We start from the raw sequence: 24863 nt of genomic DNA, 5'->3' as shown, positions 1-24863 counted from the left end.
TCTTGTAGACCAGGCTGGCCTCGATCTCACAGAGATCCGCCTGCCTCTGCCTCCCGAGTGCTGGGATTAAAGGCGTGCGCCACCTCCGCCCGGCTAAGCCTAGTTATTTCTATTTGTTAGGTGCCAAGCACTGAGAAACTGCTAAGGAGTCCTTGAGGGGCTCAAAATGTGAGTAGAAGAGCAAACAAGGGATTTAAGGAAGCAACATTAGAGTGGAGAGGCTTGGAAATGCCAAGGATCTGAGCCAGGAGTGGGGACTTCAGGCAGGGACGCTGGTGTGTGAGTGCTTGGCATGGCACTGGTAGGCCAAGAACCAAAGAAGGAGCTCGATGGTGAACAGGTGGGGTGGGGAGGTGAGGTAGTACCAAATGTGAAAACTGTCATTGGGAAAGGGGAAGAAAAGCCATCCTTGGGAGTGTGGTCGACGAGGCTGTCTGTGATGTGCCCTAGACACTATTCGAAGACCTCTATGCTCAGTCCACTCAGTCTGCATACTGTAAAGGGAAGAGTCTGGATAAGAATTGCTAATGGTTTGACTGAGGGTTTTACAAGCCCTGAATTCAGTCTCTGGCCTTTGTTTCTCCCTTTCGGAGGGCTGTACAGGCTTTTACCCAGCTTCCTTCCATTCCTTAGTCTTGCTCTTGTGTCTTCATGGCTACTCTTTGGAGGTCAGGCCAGGCCAGGGTTTTCAAGTCTTTAGTTGGATTATAATATTCAATGTTTATTATGTCTTTGGGATGAAGATGAGTTAGACTTCCTCAGAGATTTGTGTTTTATACTTTTGCTTTATACTAATACCGGTATAAATTAAAATAAAATAGCTGAGAAAACCTAGTATACTTTGATTTGCTTATTTCATGTGTGTTTTGCCTGCATTTATGTATATGTACCACATGCATTCCTGGAGCTTGAAGAGGTCAGAAGAGGTTAGAACCTACAGAATCGGAGTTATGGATGGTTGTGAGCCACCGTGTGGATGCTGGGAGTCAAACCCAGACCCTCTGCAAAGAGCAACAAGTACTCTAAACCACTTAGCAGCTTTCCAGTTCCCTAATATACTTTGAAAGTTTTCTTGTTCATTTTTGATAATTTATTCCTGAATTAATAAAATAGAAAGCTTACTAGTGCCTCAAGTATCTCATATATTTAAATAGAGAGGGTTTGGTTTTTAACTTTGGAAATAAGAATATTTTCATCTAGCCACACAAGCGCATTATAGATCTTTTGTGTGGTTGAGCATCATCTGGGTGGTTGCTTGTGGTTAGGATCTACTTGTGTGCACATGTGGTGACTGTCAGCTGGACTGTCAGGAGTCACTGCCAGTGGTTATGAATGCTTTAATGGAAGCAAGTTTACAATCTAGAGTAGGGGACTTTCACCTTGTTGGGGTGGGAGCTATGAGGGGCCCTTTTTCCATATTAGGCCCCCCATAAAAACTGGTCCAGATAAATCAAGTGCTATGAAGGTGACCTCTACTCCCCATTCCAGTAATAATTTGACTTCATGGTCAGTGGTGTGGAACTCAACTTTACACTTAAACTCGTCCAGTCCTTAAGTCATTCACGTAGGACCTGAGGCTTTGTTTTTCAACTCTGGATGTTTCCATTCTTGGCACTACAGTGGTATACAGTCTGTTAACATGAGGTGCTGTGCAATGTGCTTTGTAGTGATAATGCAACTAAATTCTTATTAGCAACCTTTTCCTTTCTATTTTACTGTTTCTCTATAGCCACAGTATTTAAGTTTCACACTATTCCTGGAATCGATGGATGTTTCTAATTAACTGAACAGAAAGTTAATCCCCAATTTTATACTTTAGAGAATGTTGCAAATGAAAGCTTTATGTAGCCCTTTCAGCCTAGTCTTAGATTAGTTTCTTAGAGGCCATGCCGTCTTGTTTATATATACTGTGTTCCAGGCTGGACCAAAGCCTTGGCCATTCACTGCCCCTCTTTCTCTTTGCTGGAGAGCTCTTTACTCAGGCTGTGGAGAAAGTGTAGCAGTAGACTAGTGAAACACGGAAGAAACGGCTTCACTTTGCTGTTCTCTTGATGTAGTGGTAGATGAAACTGACCAAACCAGAGGCTTTGAACACCGCTCTGTCATATGTGTTCTTCTGAAGAACCTGCACCTGGAAAACTTAAATTGAAATATGGTTAAAGTAAAACTGTAATCTGTAGCTTTATAAATACATCTAAACTTTTTTTTTTGCGCAAATGCTTATTGAATACCTTGGAGGTATTAGGAACACAAGTGTATTGCAAGGTTTTTAGTTCTTATGGCTGGGCTGAGACATGAGACAGATCAGAAAACAGATGGCTGCTGCAGCAGGTGGTCGGCGCTTAAGAGAGCTGGCATGTCCCAGGCCACACACAAGTTAGTTCTAGGGTCTACTCGAGTATTCTGTAGACTAGCCATGAAGACAGCCAACACTGATGAGAGCCAACTGATGAATGGTAAAGTTATCAAACATCTCCCCAAAGTCATTTTAAGTATGAATGACTTATTCAGATAAAAATGTGATTTCAAATTGGATAAAGGATTTTGTGAATTGGAATATGGCTGGCCAACTGAAGAGACATCTTGGTGGCTAGGTGTTTGAAAAGCCATTAGTTTCTTCTTAAGTACACAATTTCATAATTGCGAGAAGAGAAAGTTTTATATAACAAAAATATGTACTCTGATATTTCCCCCTGTCATTCGTGTACAAAATATTGTCAGTGTACCTTCTAGAGCCCTGGGGAGACCTTGACATCCTAGCTTCCATTGCTCCTCTGCTGGGCACTGACTGCCACTAGGAGCCGAGTTCTTCTGCTCCCAGGGGTTATTGGAACTGTCATAGCGTATGCTTCTTGGCTATGCTTCTTGGCTGCCATGTCTGCTTTGGGCACATCTTTTCCACCCTCTGAATGGTATTCACTGCTTTTGCCTGCTTCTTACTCTTTAGTTTCCTCTTTTAGCTCAGAGACCTCCCCACAACCTCTCGTTCACCCCTGCTTTCATTGTGCACTTTTTGGTCTACTTTGTTTTTAAATGTTGGGGTGCACAGCCCTTCCCAAAGTGATCCAGTAATGCCATGGCATTAAGTATCCATATACACAAGTTCTCACGTGTCTCCAGTCCCGAACTGTCTGCTTCACAAGTCTAGGTTTGTCTGTCTTAATGCCTTTAACACCCCCAAGTATTTCTACCAGAACAAGCAAACAAAACAAAAACACTTCTTGTTTTGCCCACTCTTCATTTTGGGGAAACTCATCCTTTGCTTAAAGATTTATTTCATTTTATGTATGGGGGTGTTGCCTGTATGTATTTTTGTGTACATGCCTGGTGCCTGTGAAGTTCAGAAGAGGATGTTAGATCCCCTGGAACTGGAGCTAGTGGTGAGTGTGAACCAGCACTTGAGTGCTGGGAATCGAACCTGGATCCTCTGACAGAGCAGTAGTTCTCTTAACCAGTGAGCTATCGTTTCTGTCAGTCCACATACATAGCCAGCCTCTTTTTTTCTGACACCCTCTAGTTTGAGCTATCTCTGTCATTTTTATACTACTTAAACTCTCTGAAGCTATGAGACTGATTTTTTAAAAAACCAAGTCATGTGACTTCTCTGTATACAATCCATTAATGACTTCCTCTTGTACTTCCAATAAAATTCAGTCACTTTTTCATAGCTTACCCACCTGAGCTTAGTGTTGATAACTGGGCAGTGGGGATATTACTTACAACTCTAACTGAAATAAAATTTTCATAGCTTACCCACCTGAGCTTAGTGTTCATAACTGGGCAGTGGGGATATTACTTACAACTCTAAGTGAAATAAAATTTTCCTGAAGGAATGAGTGGACTTTTAACTTTTTCTATTCTTTGTTTATTATTATTTCCCCAGTGCTTAGGACAGAGAGAGAGAGTGTGTGTGTGTGTGTGTGTGTGTGTGTGTGTATTATAGTTACTAATAGGTGTTTGAATGAATAAATACACTCACCTTATGGGTCTTCTAAAAGCCTTTCTTCCTCTGTGTTCAAATCAGCACATCAATCAGGTGTAGCACTTAAATCCAGGGTAATTTAAGTACTCTGGAGGCAGAGGCAGGCTGGTAGATCTCTTGAGTTTAAGGCCAGCTAGCGTTATCTAGGGAAACAAAACAACAGAAACAGAAGCAGCTCCTTACAGGTCAGCATTTGCCCCCTGTGTAGAAAGCCCTGTAAGGCTTCTGGAGTGCTGTCACCTTTCCTTTTTCCCATTCTCTACATGTCTCCATTGTTCCTTGTTTTAGTCTTCAGGTCAGAGAATGTATTTGATTACACATTACTCATGTAAGGTGAGTATGGAGGAGGAGAGACAGCATGGAAATGAAAAAGGGACCATCAGAATAGCATTAATAAAGCATTTCAGAAATAAGCATTTTGTGATGAGAATCCTGTAGTAGTAGTAGTAATAATAATAATGTAATAATAATAATAACAATCCTATGTAGTAGTAGAGATATTGAGTTGTCTTCATCCTCAGTTCAACACTTTTCTACTTACAGTAAGTATTTAATTTGGATGTTGCCTGTGGCAAAGAAATGCTATGTTCATCCAGATTTAGACACAGATATAGTGTATCCTGGACTTCCATAGTAATTTGTAAACCTTTTAGGCAAGATTAGGTGTGATTTAAAAGGCTATTAGGAAGGTTCTTAAATTTCTTTCCTGATTCCTTTTTTGGGGGGCGGGGGTCTGTGCAAATGGCAGAAATTTCATTATGAGGTAACAATAAACGTATAAATGGTGAATTGTAGATTGTGAGTGAGGAAGAGAAAGTGCTCACCAGCCATTAGTACTTATTTGTGTGTTAGTGTAGTGGACTAGTTAGAGACACACTTGACTGGTAAGTAAACAATCATCAGCGCTGGTGGGACTTGTCCACTTGTAGGGGTCGGGACAGCAGTGAGAATGCAGGGTGTCACCTTGGGGCCTTCCAGCTTTGCCTTGAGGTGGTTCCAGCCTGGAGCCTGTGGAAAGAGGTTCTTATTTTCAGTTCTGTGGCATTCCCATGTGCACTGTGTCCCCAGAGCACCTGCCAAAGGTACTTGGAGCTGATTGCTGCTTGTTTATTTTTAGGTATCTTGCAATATATTCAGAACTCTCCCTCCTAGTGACAGCAATGAATTCGACCCAGAAGAAGATGAACCTACCCTCGAGGCATCGTGGCCCCACTTACAGGTACTTTGGCTTTTCATTTATGTTATGAAAGAAAACTCCATTAACTTCCCCTATTAGCATGGGGATTCCTTGAAGGAAGAGACCAAATTAGAAGACATAGTGGCAAACTGAAAAACTGCTATTTGTGTTTCTTTCTTTTTTAATATTTCGAGACAGGGTTTCCCTGTGAATCCCTGACTGTTCTGGAACTAGCTCTGTAAATCAGGCTGGCCTCAAACTCAGAATCTGCCTGCCTCTGCCTCCTGAGTGCTGGGGCTTTTGTGTTGCTTGTGCTTGATAATTAGCATGCTAGAAGAAGGGAACAGTGGGCTTTAGTGCAGTAAGTACTTTTGCACCGTGACGTTGGCAGGTCTAGCCGCAGGTCCTTTTCAGAGTCTTTCTGTGACCCCGTCCACTGGTATTTCAGTTAAGAACAAAACTGTTTTCATATTAGTATTAGCTGGATATGACTAGGTCGTGGGATACTTACCTCATTTTTAGCAGTAGATGCGGAGACACTTGTATGCCTTGTCTTTGCGATAACAGTGAGTGGGTTTCCTTTCCTTTCTAGTGGTGTCAGAGACAACAGAAGAAGCTGTGGTGAAGGTCTGTTTTGGACCACCAGAGCCTTTTGTAGGCTAATGGCAGCCTCCTACTTTGTGTACTTACACTTTAGCTGACACTTTTCAGCTCCTTGTTTCCTTTTGCCCTTTCTTGAGCACAATATTCCTCAAAAGAAGAAAACAGAAGCTTGACTCTGTTGACTTCCTAAAGCCATCTTTCCACTGAGTTTGATAATAACAGGAAGGAAGGGAGGGTGGAAGACAAAGGATGTAGCCTTGTCCATCTTCGCCCCTGGGAGAAGCCCCTGTGTCTTTGTGCCTGTTTATTCACTGACATTTCGAGGGGTGAGTTGAAAAGGCCCAGAGAGATCTAACAGTCTATACTCTTCCCACTCTAGAGACTGATTTGCCACTTGGTACCAATAGGTTGCTACGGGTACACTGTGGGCTGTTTTTCCTGGTTACAGTTCTCTTTCCAGGGCTTTTTTTTTTTTTCCCAACATGTCCTCAGGCTTGTAATACTGTGTGGTCCTGTTAGAGGTGCCAATGTTGGGCAAATTACGTTAGTTTAAACACTATTTGATTTCTTAGGTTAGATGTTTCTTTAGCTGCCTGGTGGATTGATTATCTGTGCTCTAAGATCTGTAAGCCTAATGTGCTTTGCATACGTATATCTACAAAATTGGAAAAAGAACAGAACAGAGCCCTTTGAATGGTAGAATTTTTATCATGTTTTATTCTTTTTTAAAAGAATTCTTTAATGACTTCTTGCATGAGCATAATGAACTTCCTCATCCTCTTATTCCCTCCTCTGTCACTGAAACTTTTCTTTTTAACAGGTCTGTGGTCTCCCTCCCTCCCTCCCTCCCTCCCTCCCTCCCTTCCTTTTTTTTTTGTTTGTTTGTTTGTTTTGTTTTTGAAACAAGGTCTTGTAGCCCACAGATCTGCTAGTCTCTGCCTCTCGAGTGCTGGGATGTGCATGTGCCACTGTGGATTAATTTTTTTTTTTTAATAAACATGCTGCGTTGAATTAGGGTTGCTTACATGAGCATAGGTCAGGGGTTTTTTAGTGGGACAAGGGCAACTTATCAGTGGCTACACCACTGAAGGAAATGTCGTGTCTTATTTTCTTTTCCGAGACGGGGTTTCTCTGTAGTCATGGCTCTCCTGGAACTTACTCTGTAGACCAGGCTGCCCTCGAGAGCCTCCTGCCTCTGCCTCCTCAGTGCTTTCATTAAAGCGAGTGCCACCACAACCGGTTGTCACATCTTATTCTTGATGCTTGTTGGGCGCCATCTATCCTGGCCAGCGGGATATGAACGGTGGTCCCTGATAAACCTAGGGGAGAGGAATGAAAGGACAAGAGACACGAGAAATGACGGCAAGACAGGATTTCTGATCAAGCCGTCCCATTTATTATTATCAGAAGCTGTTATATAGCGAATGGGCAAAGGGGGGAAGGGAAGGGTGTCAGGGGGGAGTAAAGGGTGCCAGGAAACTCAGGTCTGCTGGAATTCAGGTCTGAAGACATCCCTAAAAAGAAAATTCTGAGAGTCTGTGATTGTTGACTAACAAAGAAAAATGCTAATAGATTCCGGAGCCTGGTGCCTGCAGGTCTCTGCTAGGAGATAAGATGCCAGGTTGGTTTCCTAGACCCTGCAGAGAGGATAGAGGTAAATATTTTTCTTAACTTGTAAGCTTAAGATGACTGTAAACAAAGTGCAGATCTCAAAATACATGTCTTTGCTTCCAGCAATTTTTGATGCTTGATGCCAATTGGACTGACTTTTAGTCTGAGAGAAAAATAATTAAAAAGCTAGTCTCTCTAAGAATGTACTACATCTTGTGGCCTGCAGACTGCGAAGGACTAGGATTCCCTTGCCCTTTGCAAAGCATTTCCAGCACTCTCTTAGACATCAGTTTCCCCTAAAATCCAACATGGACTTATTTCAGTTTATCTTCCTGAACTTAAAAAAATATTAAAACTTCATTATAAAGAGCTTGCAAATAAAAGTGTACTTAATGATATAAAATAGAAGGCCAAATTGATTTCTTAAGCTACTGCTTTAATGTGTATACCACATCCTAGCTTCACTGACTTACTGGTTCATATGAAGCTGTAGCAATGCTGAAGACTGACAATGAGACTTTTGCAATTTTAGATACAAAGTCAGAAATGTTTACAAAATGGACTAGCTTTATGTGTGCTGACATATTGTTCAAGCCTATAATCCTACCGGTTCTTTCTTCGCTCTGAGGGAAGCATGTCTGATTAAGGTTGGATCCAGTGAAAGAAGCAGCAGATATGGTGGCACATGCCTCCGATTCCAGCTCATGGGAGAGAGAGGCTGGGCAGTCAGGCTCAAGATCATCCTCAGCTATATAACATGTTCAGGGCTACACAAGGCGATATGAGCTTGTCAAAAGATATACAGGTGAGGTCAGAGTGCCTGCTTGGCCTCATTCTCTGCCACTTTGTGACATCCTAGTGCAGGCTCCAGGCTTGTATCAAGAGTCGTAGGTTTCCTTTGGTTAGCCTTACTGCACATATTAGCTAACTTTCCATTTCTCAAGTGGGTGGCTGTAACTGACGAGATCATTCAGGGAATCTCTTCAGCCTGGAAAGTTGGCTGAGTGAGAAAGTGCATGCTGCACCTATCTGGGAATCCAAGTTTGGTCCTGGAACTTACAATGGAAGGCGAGAAATGACTCTTGACTTCCATATACAGAGCACATGTGCGCACACACGCATGCACCTCACAATAAATAAATAAAATTTATTTATTTAAAATTAAAACAGCAAATCTCTTTCTCTTCAAATAGATTATTGATGTCATGATCATATCTCAGTAAATTCCATGTTTTGTCTGACTTGTTATCCTTGAAGTGCTAGGGATGAGCCCCGAGTTTTGTTATATGCTAGGTAGTTCTGTTTGGTCAACATCCTCTGCCTTTGATTTTGTTTTTGTTTTGTTTTGTTTTTAATGTGGTCTTCCTAGGAAGTTTTGACTGGCCTTGCTCACTATGTAGCCCAGACTGCCTCTGACTGGCCATCCTCCTGCCTCTGTGTCCTGAGTATTGGAGTTGTGTACCACTACACCTGTCTAATAGTTAACCTTTAAATTATTATAACATCTGATTCTTTTCTGACCAAAGCATAGTATGGTGTTAAATCTTTCCACTTTTGTGAATTCCATAGTTCACCACATGCTTCCTCTTCTGGACCACATTTTAGGAGAGCAGAGTGTGACTGTTGGAGGGTAATAGTAAGGAAATGACATGATTGGTTAGTTTGCAGTTGGCTATTACAGTCCAGCTGACTGACTGTCTGTTCTACAGAACTGTTTTAAATTTGTGGACAGCCACAGAATTACTGAAATAGACAGCAGAATATCAAGTTCATGTGGTATTTGATCAAATATCTCAGAGGTTTACGTGTATGCATGTTATTTAATTTTTTTCTAGTATTTCTATTGGTGTATTTTAAGCTAGTATGACATAGTTGCCATGGTCATTGTTTGTGTGTGTTTTCTGAGATTAGATCTGCCTTCCCAGTAGAATACAATTTTGTAGGACCTGTTTATAATTAAGGATGGTTTTCAGTGCCTTCTTGTGAGACTTGATGCCAAGAATGTTAACTTTTTGCTCATGGACCTTTCTTACGAGACCTCAAATAATAATTTATCCTCGTACCCCTAGTTTTTCCCTTAAGAAACTCTAGAGAGAGTTTTGATTGTGAGGTTCAGTTTTTGCTTATCTCTAAATGTGTCTGAAATGTTTCCACCAAGTCACTTGACCCTGGTTGAAAGGCTGATGGCCAAGAGAGGCCTGGGAGAAGGATTCAGGGCAAGGGTGGTTTGAGTGAGTCTGGAATTCTCTATGTAAAATCAAGAGTTCAAAAATGAGTGTTTTGAAAAGAACAGTTGTGTGAGGAGTAAAAATTCAAACCATATTGTGACTACAACACCCCCACATCACTGGAGAAGACTCCCCCCCCTCGAATTTATACAACATTCACATCACTTTTTAATAAAAGCTTTTAGTTACATTTATTATTTGTGTGTAAGCGCATGGACACACACACATGAGTATGTGTTTGGGGGGTGTCAGAGGACACCTTGTGGGAGCTGCTTCTCTCTCTTTTTACCATCTGGGTTCTGAGACTTGAACACGGCTCATTAGTTTTGGCACCAAGCACCTTTCCTCACTAAGCCATTCACAGATCACTGTTCATTCTTTGACCACAGTTCTATGGTATTGTCCTTTCCCTGCATTTATTGGTTACTGCACTGTTTGAACTATTCATTATAAAAACAGGTGGTTAGGGTTGCACTATGTAGCTCTGTCTATCCTAGAATTCATTATGTAGACCAGGCTGGCCCAGAATTCACAGAACTGTCTGCTTTTCTCTTGAGTACCAGGATTAAAGGTGTATGCCACCGTGGTGGGCCAATGGTGATGTTTAAAATGCTGCTGACTTAGCATAAATGAAGCCAAGTGTCCAACTGGTCAAGTACTGTTTTATTTCCTGTCTGCTCTTGAGACTTAAAGAAGGCCATTTCACTTAAGAGTGTTTGAAGAACATCAAAAGTGACTCATTCTTTTACATTGTGGCCCTTGAGCATCCATTTACAAATTTTCTGCATGGTGATGAGAAGTATGCATAGATGATATTACTGCATGCGGCGGTACAGTGGTGAGCCTGTGGAAGGATGCTGTGCGACCGCGTGAATAGCAGGCTGTATTAGCTGCTTTTCCATGAAGCATCATTTGTGCTTTACAGAACAACAAGCTGGTTATTAAGGTTAGGCTTTTGGCAGATATTTCCCTAAAACAAGGAAGCCCAATTGATAATAATTCTTGCTGCTGATAGAATCTGAATACTAGAAACATAACTTAGTGTTTGAACTTTGGAAAGCCAGCATCCATTATATAGCATCTGTCTTATAGTAGACCTACGTGACATAGTGAGATTTTCTTTTTTTTTTTAAAAAAAAGATTTATTTGTTAAACATACAGTGTTCTGGCATGGAGGGCTCCAGATCTCATTACAGATGGTTGTGAGCCACCATGTGGTTGCTGAGAATTAAATTCAGGACCTCTGGAAGAGCAGCCTGCGCTCTTAACCTCTGAGCCATCTCTCCAGCCCCCCATAGTGAGCTTTTCAGCATGCCAAAATTTAAAGACTGTTCTTGGGAGGGAATAAAAATGTGATCTTAAAAAAAAAAAAAACAAAGACACTGTGAAATAGGATTCATCAATATTTGAAAAGTCTACATGAGCCAGTGAGCCAATAATTCCTCCCTGGAAAATGACCTGTGTTAGGAACACACACAATCAAGGTCCATCCAGACTGTTGGATAGTTTATTGGTATCATTTCAGATTCTGCATTGCAACCCATTTTTTTCTACTTTTTATGGTGTGTGTGTGTGTGTGTGTGTAGTGCACATGGCTTTTGAAGGGTAATATCAGGAATTAATTGTTCTCCATTGTTCTTTAGCCTTATCCTTTGAGGCATCGCACCTAGAGCTCAATGGTACACTAGCCAGGTTGCTCTGATGATACCCTCATCTTTGCCTTCTGAGACTGGAGATATAGGTGGCCACACAGCCTGATATGCGTCAGTTCTTGCTTGAAGGATATGTACTCTTTTTTTTTTTTTTTTTTTTTTTGATTTTTCGAGACAGGGTTTCTCTGTAGCTTTTTTGGTTCCTGTCCTGGAACTAGCTCTGTAGACCATGCTGGCCTCGAACTCACAGAGATCCGACTGCCTCTGCCTCCCGAGTGCTGGGATTAAAGGTGTGCGCCACCACCGTCCAGCTGAAGGATATGTACTCTTAACTTGTAAGCTAAACTACAACTCAAGTTTCAGAAATGACAGATAGTTGTTGAGTTTTGATATTTTCATTAAGGAAGAATATCTCTGATTCTGAGAGAAGACGCTAAAATACTCTTTTCCCGACCTTAAGTTTTTTAAAAGTATATTTCAATAAATCACAGATTGAATAGTCAAGAATATGTAAATCTTCTAATATACTGGATATTTAAGAGTTTTACCGAAAACATAACCAATGCAATGCCTTATTTATCTTATTTTCTCAGGCCAGTGTTTTCCTAAGTAGACAGCTTAGCCTTAAACTCACAGCCCTCCCGCCCCATTCTCACAGTTCTGGGAATTCAGGCGTGTGTCAGAACACCTAATTAAGTTCTTTTCTTTACAATTTTAAAATTATATATATATTCTTATGTTAACATGTAATGAGTTTTATTGCAGAATGAAATGAAACATATTTAACAATTTCTCAGTGTTTCCTTATCCACACGTGAAACACATCTAAATTAAATGTTCACACATATGCACACATTTATCTCATAAAGCTTTTGGGTGTGTCTGTCATTTTAAGTGTGAAAGGAAAAACCACAAATGTTGTTTTTGGCAAATGATGGAGATTATGTTTGTCATGTACAGAAGGTTTTGCATGTAGCATTACATTTAATATTACTATCATCTCCATTGAAAAATGAAAGAAACAGAATTTAAAAGAATGAACACGTCTAGGTTATACAGTTAGTAAGGGGTATAGCTGGGCTTCTAGCCCAGGGTTCCTCTCTTAAGAGTTTTGGGTCAGTAATGCTGCTGTCTAGTCTGGTGTGGCCTTTAACATAGTTTATTATACAAACAAAAAAAATAAATATTGATCCTGCACTGTTTATCAGAACAGTTATTTGAGGTTGCCCCTGCACATGTGACTATGTTGTTTCCAAATGAAGATACTGAGTGACACAGACATTGCTTAGAAGAGTGTAAGATGATATATACTTTCTTAAGGAAAATCTGGCAGTGATTATGAACAATCTGGAATGTTTGGGTGTCTTTTGATCTTGACAAGTCCACTTTTAAAAATATTAACTCATGAAGTAATTGAAGAAGTGTATGTTCTGTATAATTCAAATTGTGGAGTGCTTTGCTAAAGAAACCCTATAGAAACTACTTAAATACCTGAGCATAGGTGATTGCTTAATTATGAACAGTGGAATTCAAATTATTAGAAATGACTTACTTACTGAAAATGATGTTTTGAATACTGGCACAGATTATTCATAATGTACCATTTAAATGATAAAGGTAGCTTCATCAAAATATGCAAAGATTTATATATAGTATAGATACATGTTTTAGAGAGGGAGTGTACATAAGCTAGCAGTGGACTGACAAAATAGCTCAGCAGGTCAAGTTGTTCTTGCCATCAAGTTGACTTGCGTTCTGTCCTGGGACCACACAGTGGAAGGACTGAACTACCTTCCTGCCTACCTGCAGGTTGGGGTTGGGGCGAGAGATGACAAACTGTGAACAGTGGGATTCTCTATAAAAGGTGAGAATATGGATTTTTATTTGCTTTGACTGTATTTTTTGCTTTTAATTTTAAAAGTTAAAAATTATAACATTAAACTAGGCGAGGCGGCACATGCGTTTAATCCCAGCACTTTTTTAATCCCAGCACTCGGGAGGCAGAAGCAGGCAGAAAGATCTCTGTGAGTTAAAGGCCAGCCTGGTCTACTCAGTGTGTTCCAGGACAACCAAGGATACACAGAGAAACCCTGTCTTAAAAAGCCAAAACCCAAACCAAAACAAACAAAAAACATATAAAGCAAAACCCTATACAATACTAACTGTATCACAGGCCAGGCCAGCACGACTTGTGGATTGATAGTTAAACTTAATTCCCTTAGCCCTGTTAGCTTCAGTGTAATGTGCTTCTTCTAGATTTTAATGTTCTAAATGAATTCTAATTTGAAGTTAACTATGATATTTTTGTTACAGCTTGTATATGAATTTTTCATACGATTTTTGGAAAGCCAAGAATTTCAACCCAGCATTGCCAAAAAATACATAGATCAGAAATTTGTATTACAGGTAAGCATTTTTTTTGTAGTTGTATGCATGTAATTTATTTACCAACACTTTACTTCATTTTCTCAGATACTGTTAGAAACAACAACAATCTTCCTGGTGGTTGTTATTTTGCCTCTTAATTATATGAAGTAGTTTCTGCTCTTGCCCATTAAAAATAACAATGCCTTTAAAAAATTATTTGTGGTAGAATTTACCTCCATACTAAACACCAGGAATACCCATTCCTAAGTCTTCCTAAGTTGCTTTCTTAAAAGTTTAATTAAAGAAGAATTTTATTTATATGACTGGTTTGTACAATTTCTAAAATTTATATTTATGGCTGTGGTTGTGGTGTGGTGGTTGTGGTGCATTTCTTTAATCCCACTATTTGGGAGGCAGAGACTGGTGGATCTCTCTGAGTTCAAGGCCAGCCTGGTCTACAGGGTGAGTTCAGGACAGCCAGAGCTGCTTAGAGAAACCCTGTCTTGAAAAACAAACAAACAAACAAACAAACAAACAAACAAACAAAAACAAAAAACAAACAAAAATAAAACCCAAAGAAACAAAAGCATTATTTATTTTGTGGACGTGTGGCTTCAACGGGTGTGTGTGTGTGTGTCACAGCTCTAGTAGAGGAGTCAAAGGACAACCCCTCTGGAGTCATTTCTCCCCCTTAGTTTTGTGGGTTCTATAAATTAAAAACTCAGTTCATCAGTCTGGGCAATCAGTACCTTTACTGCTAAGTCATCTTGCAGGCCCAGTGTATGAATCTTTATGTTGCTTTAAAACTTACTGTCTAGAAAAGGTTTTTAAGAACAAAACACTTTAGACTATATCTATATCTATTGAAAGTGAGTAGGTGAGCTGGGGTGCAGAGCACAGGTAATAGAAATATTACAATATTTATAACTATTTATGACTATAACTGGGAAATAGCTCAATTTAACTCTTTAAAATTTCCCTGCAGGGATTAATTCCAGCCTGTCTCATCTGGGGCACCTTAGAGAACCTACTTTTCTGATTCCTTATTTCACATCTGGAAACTGTTGAGCATATCTTCCTTTCTGCCTGGGGTTTGGGGCGCTTTGCTGAGACTGAAGTTTTGGGAAACACCTCCTTGCTCCTGTTGTGTTCTCCAGTGGATGACACTGGAGAAGTGTGGTGTACGGACTGCCTCTCTTCTGACAGGGAAGAAAATACCTGTCTCCCACCAGTGTAGGAGGCTGCTTGTTTGTTCCCAGCTGCCCAGACTCGAAGTAACCACACAGAAACTGTATTAATTAAATCACTGCTTGGCCAATCACCTAAGCATATTGATAGCAAGCTAGCAAGCTCTTACATCTAGAATTAACCCATTTGCATTATTTTATATTTAACTATGAAGTCTGTGGCCTACCGGCAAGGTTCCAACTGGCAGTTTGTCTTTCTCCTCTGTTGGCTCCATGGCGCCTCCTTGCTTTTTCTCCAGTCTGCTGACTGCACAGCTGGCTTCCTGATGCTTTCCCCTCTAGACCTGTTTCTGAGCTGTCCTTCTGTGTGGTTTGTTCCTACCTTGGGCCCTGCTAGGCTACATAATACTTACCAGCCTTTGGGGCTGAGGAGCTCCCTCTAATGCCCCATCCCAGCCCTGCCCCTCTTGCTTTGCTGTGCCTTGCCTGACCCTCATTTGACCATGCTTCCCACTTCTGATTCAAATTCAGGGCTTTTCTCCACCCTCCTCTCTCCCTGCCTTTTGATCCAATACCCAGACTACACCTAGCCTTTCTGTGGCTTGTATCTTAAGACATTAAAATATCCTCATCTTCTTTTTCAAAAAACAAAATAATATTTTCCTTGTATATTTTCTTTGAGCAAACCTTTTCTTCCTTTCTTTCTTTCTTTCTTTCTTTCTTTCTTTCTTTCTTTCTTTCTTTCTTTCTTTCTTTCTTTCTTTTTTTGTAAGGTCCCAGGTAACATCAGTGTACCAAAATTTAAAGAATTATCATTGAAAGTAAAGGAAAATAGTTGAAGTTTTTAATACATTTTTTATTGATAATTTATTGAGCTCTACATTTTTCTTTGCTCCCTTCCCTGCCTCTCCCCTTCCCCCTTCAGCCTTCCCCCAAGGTACCCATGCTCCCAATTTACTCAGGAGATCTTGTCTTTTTATACTTTCTACTTCCCATGTAGATTAGATCTATGTAAGTCTCTCTTAGTGTCTGCATTGTTGTCTAAGTTCTCTGTGATTGTGGTTTGTAGGCTGGCTTTCTTTGCTTTATGTTTAAAACGCACCTATGAGTGAGTACATGTGATAATTGTCTTTCTATGTTTGGGTTACCTCACTCAAAATAATGTTTTCTAGCTCCATCCATTTTCCTGCAAAATTCAAGCTATCGTTATTTTTTTTTTCTGCTGTGTAGTACTTTTTTGTGTAAATGTACCACATTTTCCTTATCCATTCTTCGGTCAAGGGGCATTTAGGTTGTTTTCAGGTTCTGGCTATGACAAACAAAGCTGCTATGAACATAGTTGAGCACATGTCCTTGTTGCACGATTGAGCATCCTTTGGATGTATACCCAAAAGTGGTATTGCTGGGTCTTGAGGAAGGTTGTTTCCTAATTTTCTGAGAAATCGCCACACTGACATCCAAAGGGCTCTACCAGCTTGCATTCCCACCAGTAATGGAGAAGTGTTCCCTTTTCCCCACAACCTCTCCAGCATAAGTTGTCATCAGTGTTTTTGATCTTGGCCATTCTTACAGGTGTAAGATGGAATCTCAGAGTTGTTTTGACTTGCATTTCTCTGATGACTAAGGATGTTGAACATTTCCTTAAGTGTCTTTCAGCCATTTTAGATCCCTCTGTTGAGAGTTCTCTGTTTAGGTCTGTACTCCATTTTTTTTTATTGGATTATGTGATCTTTTGGTGTCCAATTTCTTGAGTTCTTTGTGTATTTTGGAGATTAAACCGCTGTTTGATGTGGGGTTAGTGAAGATCTTTTCACATTCTGTAGGCTGTCGTTTTGTCTTGTTGACCATATCCTTTGCTTTACAGATGCATTTCAGTTTTAGGAGGTCCCATTTATTAATCATTTCTCTCAGTGTCTGTGCTGCTGGGGTTCTATTTAGGAAGTAGTTCCCTGTGCCAATGTGTTCAAGTGTACTTCCCACTTTCTCTTCTATAAGGTTCAGTGTGGCTGGCTTTGTGTTGAGGTCTTTGGTCTATTTGGACTTGAGTTTTGGTCATGGTGATAGATATGGGTCTATTTTCATTTTTCTACATGTTGATATCCAGTTATGCCAGCACCACTTGTTAAATAAGCTTTCTTTTTTCCATTTGATATTTTTTGCTTCTTTATCAAAGATCAGGTATTCGAAGATGTGTGGATTGATATTCAGGTCTTCTGTTTGGTTCCATTGGTCCTCCTGTCTATTCTTATGCCAGGATAATACCAGGATGTTTTCAGTACTGTAGCTCTGTAGTAGAGTTTGAAGTCAGGGATTGTGATGCCTCCAGAAGTTCTTTTATTGTACAGGAATGTTTTGGCTATCTTGGGTTTTTTGCTTTTCCAAATGAAGTTGAGTACCATTCTTTTGAGGTCTTTGAATAATTTTCCTGGGATTTTGATGGGCATTGCGCTGAATCTGTAAACCTTTTATTTTCTGTAGATGCTTTATGATCTCAAAATGTTTTGGTGGTTTCAACAGGAAACTTACTAAGCTAAAATTTATTCCAGCCACAAGATTTAAACGTGTTTACTGTTGCAATTAAATGTAATTCTTTTTCTTTCCCTAGCTCTCTTCCCTTAAGTGAATACAAAAGACAAAATAAGGATGCTTTACTGTGCTGTAGTGGGCCATAAGTGTACCATGCCATAAGAGCTGAGAATGGGCTCTTCTTTGTACTTGCGGTGTGACTGCCAGCAAGTGTTGATATCTGATTCCTAAGCTCTAGTCTGCTCATTCACCGTGTAGATTGCAGGAAGAGCAGGACAGTAGAAGGCAAAATAGAGACACAACCCAAATGCTTTTGCTTTATCTGCTTTGTTCATTTGGAAGTCTGGATACAGTGAGTTCTTACCTTCAATGTAAACACATTGTTGATGCCTCTGAGACTTAGTGTCTTCTTGTGTTATGTCACAAGTGGGCTTGCTATGGAATGACTTGTACAGGTCACTTGCTGGTTCCATCTGGGAAATCACATTGTTATGAAATATCCTTTCAGACCCTTTTCATATCACAATGTATGTTTGATTCTAATATTAACTTAATATTAGAATGAACCTTTTGAATATTCAAACCTTTTGAATATTCTTTTAGTGCTGTGAATTTAACACAAGACCTCACATTGGCTAAGCATATGTTTCACTACTAAGCTGTATCCCAATTTGAAACAAAATTTTAAATCTGTGTGAAACTTACAGTACAGTTATAAAAAGCAGGCTTGAATGAATGTTGGAATGCAATATATTCCTAGGTGGTAATAAATTTGCTATCATGCTAGAATTCATTTTGTAGCCGAAGCTGGCCTCAAACTCAGAGATCCACTTAAGTCTGCCTCCTGAGTGCTGGGATTAGAGGTGTTCACTGCCTTGTCTGGCTAGCATAGTCCTAATTAAAATTCTATTTTTTTTCAATTAAAAACTTCATGGTTCATGGTATACCAATGTCCACCAATAGGATGCTTTAGATAATAAATAGTTCTTAGGACTGCAAGAAAAAGAGATAATTTATTAAGGTATATTAATTTAAACCATGGTGTTGGGACAGGAGAAGGAAATACAGCAGAAGATGGAGGGGAGTCTTCTGAGTAAGCTTAATCCATCAGAAGATAAGTGCCACTGAGTTGACAGACAGATACACATGGCATCTTGTTACATGAGAGGCCCACTTGTTTAGCTTAGCCCTGAAATAACCACACATCAAATGTATTAATTAAAACACTGCTTGGCCCATTAGCTCTAACTTCTTATTGGCTAACTCTTACATCTCAGTTTAATCCATTTCTATTAATCTGTGTATTGCCACATGGCAGTGGCTTACCGGGAAAGATTCGGCATATCTGTCTCTGGTGGCTCCATGGTGTCTCTCCCCAACTCCACCTTTCTTTCTTCCAGCATTCAGTTCTGTCTTCCCTGCCTACCTAAGTTCTGCCCTATCAACTAGGCCAAGGCAGTTTCTTTATTCATTAACCAATGAAAGCAACACAAAAACCCCGCCTACCTAAGTTCTGCCCTATCAACTAGGCCAAGGCAGTTTCTTTATTCATTAACCAATGAAAACAACACACAAACAGAAGGACCTCCTACACAGCATCTGGTCATTAAAATGGTCCAGCTCTGGAGGAAATAGTATTCTGACAAGTGTTGACCCAGCAGTTCCATCAGACACAACCAGATGTGTCTACAGAGATACTGAATGCTCCATTGTCGATGATTACACCATTAGAAAAAAACTTAATAGGTCTTCATCAGGAGTTGGTTGAAAAAACTATAGACTTTCACATAGCAGAATATTCATTAGTTAGTAAAAAGAATGTGAGCAGTGGCACACAGGATATGTTTTGAAATGGTGCATGCATGTTATAGTATCCCATAGTTTGTAAGTCTTCTCTGTTATTTTAGGGGAAAGGCATGTCTGGTTTTTGTCTTAGTGCATTGGTGTGCCTCTGCAGGACCTCTCTCATTTATGTACGTGTTGTACTTCAAGCTCCCCAGTGAATGCTTGAAGCCACAGACAGCATTGACCCCTGTATGCAAGCACTGCGATAGAGTGATGATGGCCACTGAGTGACCCTCCGTGGATAAAGAGTGATTCACGTTTGGGGTCAGAGGCAGTGGGACGCTGAAGCTTTCTTATGATAATCCCTCAGAATGGCTATTTAAAACTTAGGAATTATTTCTGGAATTTTCTATTTACTATTTTTGGATCATGGTGTAAAATTGAGAGCAGATATGTGGTTGAGACAGAAACTGCCTTATCTGAGATTTGATGGAGGAAGGTCATTGGTTAAAAAAATAAAGAAACTGCTTGGCTGGCCCTCATAGGTTAAAACGTAGGTGGGAGGAGTACAGAGCAGAATGCTGGGAGGAAGAGGAAGTGAGCTCAGACTTGACAGCTCTGCGCTCTGGAGCAGAGACGACCTGCTCCCATCTCCAGGGCGGACGTGAGAGCTCTGCTCTCTGAGGTACACGCGATGAAGCTCCCACCCAGGATGGACGTAGGCTAGAATCTTCCTGGTAAGACCGGTGCTCACAGATTATTAGAGATGGGTTGATCGGGATATCAGAATTAGCCAGTAAGGGCTAGAGCTAAAGGGCCAAGCAGTGTTTAAAAGAATACAGTGTCCGTGTAATTATTTCGGGTAAAGCTAGCTGGGTGGCGGGACACAGCCCACCGCTCTTATTACTACAGAGACTGGATAAATTTTAAAGAGCAGAAATTTGCTTTTCACAAATCTGGAGATTGGGCAGTTCAAAAATCCATGTGCTGACATCTGGCAAGCATCTGTCTGTGTTCTCACATGGCAAGGGTGGAAGGTAAAGGGTGAGAGCTGGGCCCTTCCCAGACAACATGTGTATCATTGTGTGACTCCACTCATGGGTACTGTTGCTATCTCAGCTCCTCCCAGATGGTTCTACCTCTGTGGTATTGGGGAGCAAGTTTCCAAAATATGCGTTGGGTGGGGGGCACTGTTAACTATAGCGTTATGCACTAACAGTTTTGGAAGGAAATAGACCAGATTGTTGGTAATTGTGGGGTGGGTGTGACTGTCTTCCCACTCTGTGACTTACCTAGCTGGTTTTGCATTTAGAAGAATTGTATATACCATAACCTTCAGAAAGAGGTTTCTGCTGCAAGTGCATTCTTACTTTGCTTTGCATTTTTCTTTTTTTTTTTTTGCTTTGCATTTTTCATAAACCTCTGCTTACTTGTGTATCAGCCTTCCTGAGACTATATTTTTGTAGGATTCTGCCCTTTTATGATGAATATTCATTGTTTTTTTTTTCCTTCCTTTCAGCATGTGGGTATGCCTCTTAAAATCTGAGCTTGCTTTCTGTGGTGTCTCAAGGGCTTTTTTATCAAGAAACAAAGTGGATTGGTTGTCAAGTGTGGAGGCTGATTTGAGTTCAGTCTTACTTGTTATTTGTTTTAGAATAGAGTCTCACTGTGTCACCCTGGCTGGCCTGGAATTTGCCATGTAGACCATGCTGGCCTCAAATGTGTGACCACCTTCCTGCCTTTGCCTCCTGACGGGAATACATGCACACGTCACCAAGTGTGCTTTGCCAGTTTTCGTTGTATGACCTTAGACAAGTTATACAACTGCTCTGTCCATCCGTTTCCTCATCTGGAAAGGAGATATCAAAGAGACACAGTATGTTGTATAATGTTGTCAGGATGACTGAGCAAATGTTGTACAACTGCTCAGGACAGTCCCAAGAAGGTAGTAAACACTGCTTATATGCTACTAGTATTTTAATTTAGGATCAACTTTGTTTTGAGAGCCCTTTTATATTGTGTTTTCTTTAGTGGCTTTAGGTGTGAAGTTATGTTATTAGCCTGCATTTTTCTAGCATGTTATAATTATTTGACACCTGACTTTTACTATAAAATTCTTGGGTACCCTATGGCTTAGATGGTTTTTAGTCTATCTTCTTTCAGATGTCATCTGTGTTTTCTTATGTCTCTAAATTCTTTGTCATTTCAACATTGCCAACTGATATATTTTTTTTCTAACCAGTGTTGTATCTGAATGTGTGTTAGGATCAGGAATGGAAGAGTTGGGTTAGCCTGCTTAGATGTTTACAGAGAGGCAGTGTGGGCACGATGGCAGAGTGCACTGACCCCTCTGCAGTCCACTCCCTCTAGCCTGTGTCGTCTGGACCAGATAGTGAGCCAGGCACATGTCCTGGCTCCTTGGATTTATAAAGAGAAGCTGGAGGTCTGGATTATGAGTGGATTTCCAGACAGAACAACCTGTGTCGTTGAGTTTTGTTGCAGGGTTTTGAAAGTTTTCATCAAGGGCCTTGTTACTCATCCAGGAAATGTTTGACTGCCCTACTTGAGCAACATGGTGATTTTATGAAAAAGATTTACAGAACCTTTATCATTTTTTTTAACTGTACTCATCTACATCTTTGTCAAAGATGGCTACTGCGTAGTATTCCGTGTGTATGGCAGAGTTGCTTTCAGATTTATATAAGCTCCCAGCCTGCCTCAGCTATGGAACGACATTAGTTCTCAATAAAGATCATTTTCATCTGCTTAAGGGGTCTTGGGAAATGTTTTCTTCCAACTGCCGCTGCCCTTGCCCCCCCTTTTAGAAGCAGACTGATTGCCAACCTTGGATTGTTTCATCGGGTGAATCACTGGCTCTTTAGTAACGTGTTTCTAAGATTGCCTTCAACCGCTCTCTAAATCTGAAACAGTCTATGGTTGCTAAGAGACACAAAAGTCAAGTATCCTATAACATAGCTACTGCTGGAGATGGCTGTTTAGTAATTTGTACTTTACATTTGCAGTTATATTTAGACATAATTAGCATGCAAATTATGCAAATCATTAAGTTTGGCCTCAAAAGTGACCTTTGATATTGTATATTTAAAACCTCAAGATAAAATTGGGCATGGCCCAAAGCAAGCTGTGAATGACTTTTAACTTCTCGCCTGAAGTGAGTTCCATGAGGCCTTATTCAAGGCCTTATTGTATCCACTCCAATACAAAGATATTTTCCAAACCAGTTCCCTGGATATGTCACAATGTTTACATTTATCTCCCAGAATCTACAGCAAATAGGACTTTAGAAAATCTATTTTTGCCAGGGGTGTTGTTAGCTGTCACCAGCTGACAGTGAGACACTCCCTTCCTGCGTCATCTTCATTCCAGCATTAGCTCAGAACCTGTAAAAGGGTCAGTGAGGCTTGTCACCAGGCCTGTCTGTACAGAATTGTCCTCTGACCCTCACAGAAATACCCTGTGGCATGTACCTCTCCTTCCCATCATAACATACAACAATAATAATAAAATTAGCTCTTAAATGTACATTTGTATTTTTAATTATGTATCTGTGTGTGGGTATGACATGTGTGTGAAGTGCCTGAGTAGAGCAGAGCCTTTGGGTCCTTCTGGGAACTGGAATTACAGATGGTGAGCTGTAGTTGTGGGTGCTGGACTTGAACCCTGGTCCCTTGGAAGAGCATTATATACTCTTACTTGCTAAGCCACCCCTCCAGCCCTAGCACAATATCTTTTCACCTGTATTTTATTTTGGGGGGGGGGATTTTTTATTTTATTTATTTATTTATTAAAGATTTCTGCCTCCTCCCCGCCACCGCCTCCCATTTCCCTCCCCCTCCCCCGATCAAGTCCCCCTCCCTCATCAGCTTGAAGAGCAATCAGGGTTCCCTGACCTGTGGGAAGTCCAAGGACCGCCCACCTCCATCCAGGTCTAGTAAGGTGAGCATCCAAACTGCCTAGGCTCCCCCAAAGCCAGTACGTGCAGTAGGATCAAAAACCCATTGCCATTGTTCTTGAGTTCTCAGTAGTCCTCATTGTCCGCTATGTTCAGCAAGTCCTGTTTTATCCCAGGCTTTTTCAGACCTGGGCCAGCTGGCCTTAGTGGGTTCCCGATAGAACATCCCCATTGTCTCAGTGTGTGGGTGCACCCTTCACTGTCCTGAGTTCCTTGCTCGTGCTCCATCTCCTTCTGCTCCTGATTTCAACCCAATTATAAAATGGGGCACTGAGCTGAACAGAGAATTCTCAACAGAAGAAGTTCAAATGGCCAAAAGACACTTAAGGTCATGCTCAACTTCCTTAGCGATCAGGGAAATGCAAATCAAGACAACTTTAAGATACCATCTTACACCTGTCAGAATGGCTAAAATCAAAAACACCAATGATAGCCTTTGCTGGAGAGGTTGTGGAGAAAGGGGTACACTCATCCATTGCTGGTGGGAATGCAAACTTGTGCAACCACTCTGGAAAGCAGTGTGGCGGTTTCTCAGGAAATTTGGGATCAACCTACCCCTGGACCCAGCAATACCACTCTTGGGAATATACCCAAGAGAGGCCCTATCATACAACAAAAGTATATGTTCACCTGTATTTTAAAGGGCTTAAGACTTGCTGCTCTAGCTGCTGCCTGCAGGGCAGCTTCCTGGGCAAACTGCATCTGCAGGTGAGCTGTCTCTGAGAGCTCAGATTACTTTCTTTTGAAATTCTTAATGCTTTTCCGAAAAGGAGCACTCCCCGTCCATCCCTGTTGACTCTGCCCCCCCCCCCCCCCGTGAGCTATGTAGCCATCCCCTACGTATGTCCTAGTACCTTATTCAATAAAGCAGGCTCTGTGTTCAAATGCTGATCAAGATCAAATCGGTTGTATTAAAATGTAATCACAAGATTTTCTTCAATCAAGGGGATGATGACGTGCTTTTCTCTTTTGGACAGAATGAGTAACATTAGGAGGAGAATGTGATTTGGGGAGTGTCATACTTGAGTGACTGAAACCCATTGGGCCTTGAAGTCAGAGGTGCTCTACGCTGAGGCCAGCGTGTAACCTTGTGATGGCTTGTCTATGCTATGCCTTCTAGTGGTGGCTGCTGATAGTCACCTCAAGTCAATATAGCAGTTAGATTCATGAACTCCCTGCTTCCCTGCTGGGGATTGAACCCAGACCTAGGCAAGTACTTCTGAGCTGCTCCCAGAGTCCTGTCCCCAGGCGACTGTTTTTTCTGTGTGCATTGCACGGTCCAGGCGAAGTTCTCAGGGATTCGGTTTTTCATTTTAGGATAGCTATTGCCAACACAGCCAGAAACATGGGGCTTGAATTATAGCACTGTGTCACTTCAGATGAAGACATTAGAATACCCATTTTATTCATTATCTACTTGAACATTTTCTCTAAGGTAATGTATAGAAAACACTTATTATTTTGGTTTGCTTGTACACATGTGAGGTGCACAGCTGTCAGAAGACAGCTGCAGGAGTCAGTTCCTTACTTCGACCAGATCAAATTCAGGCCTTCAGAATCAGCAGCATCTTGTGTGCATCTAAATCACCCTCACCCCACTCTGCTTTTCTATATGTGGATTACTTACCTCCCGAGTGTTGAAATTAATAAGCCTGCACCATTACACATGGATTTCTCAAACATTTCTGGTGTTCTCAAAACTGCTACTTTATATGGAGAAGGGCAGAGCAAACACTTCTTTACAACTGTAATTTTTACCCACCCACCCACCC

General features: G+C 40.9%; 1 protein-coding gene across 3 annotated transcripts in view; it reads left to right on the top strand.

Annotated features, from left to right (window-relative positions):
* Ppp2r5e (protein phosphatase 2 regulatory subunit B'epsilon) overlaps positions 1–24863 on the top strand; it is a 143179-nt gene that overhangs the window by 92723 nt on the left and 25593 nt on the right. For all 3 annotated transcript variants that reach the window (XM_005343216.3, XM_005343215.3, XM_013346141.2), the window contains 2 exons: positions 5100–5201; positions 13567–13659. In XM_005343216.3, the coding sequence (XP_005343273.1) occupies positions 5100–5201; positions 13567–13659 (195 nt within the window). The remainder of the gene's footprint in view (positions 1–5099; positions 5202–13566; positions 13660–24863) is intronic.

This window comes from Microtus ochrogaster, chromosome 1 (genome assembly GCF_000317375.1).
Source record: "Microtus ochrogaster isolate Prairie Vole_2 chromosome 1, MicOch1.0, whole genome shotgun sequence".
NCBI lineage: Eukaryota > Metazoa > Chordata > Mammalia > Rodentia > Cricetidae > Microtus > Microtus ochrogaster.
Note: the sequence above shows the minus strand (reverse complement) of the source record. Positions and strands in the feature narration are given on the sequence as shown.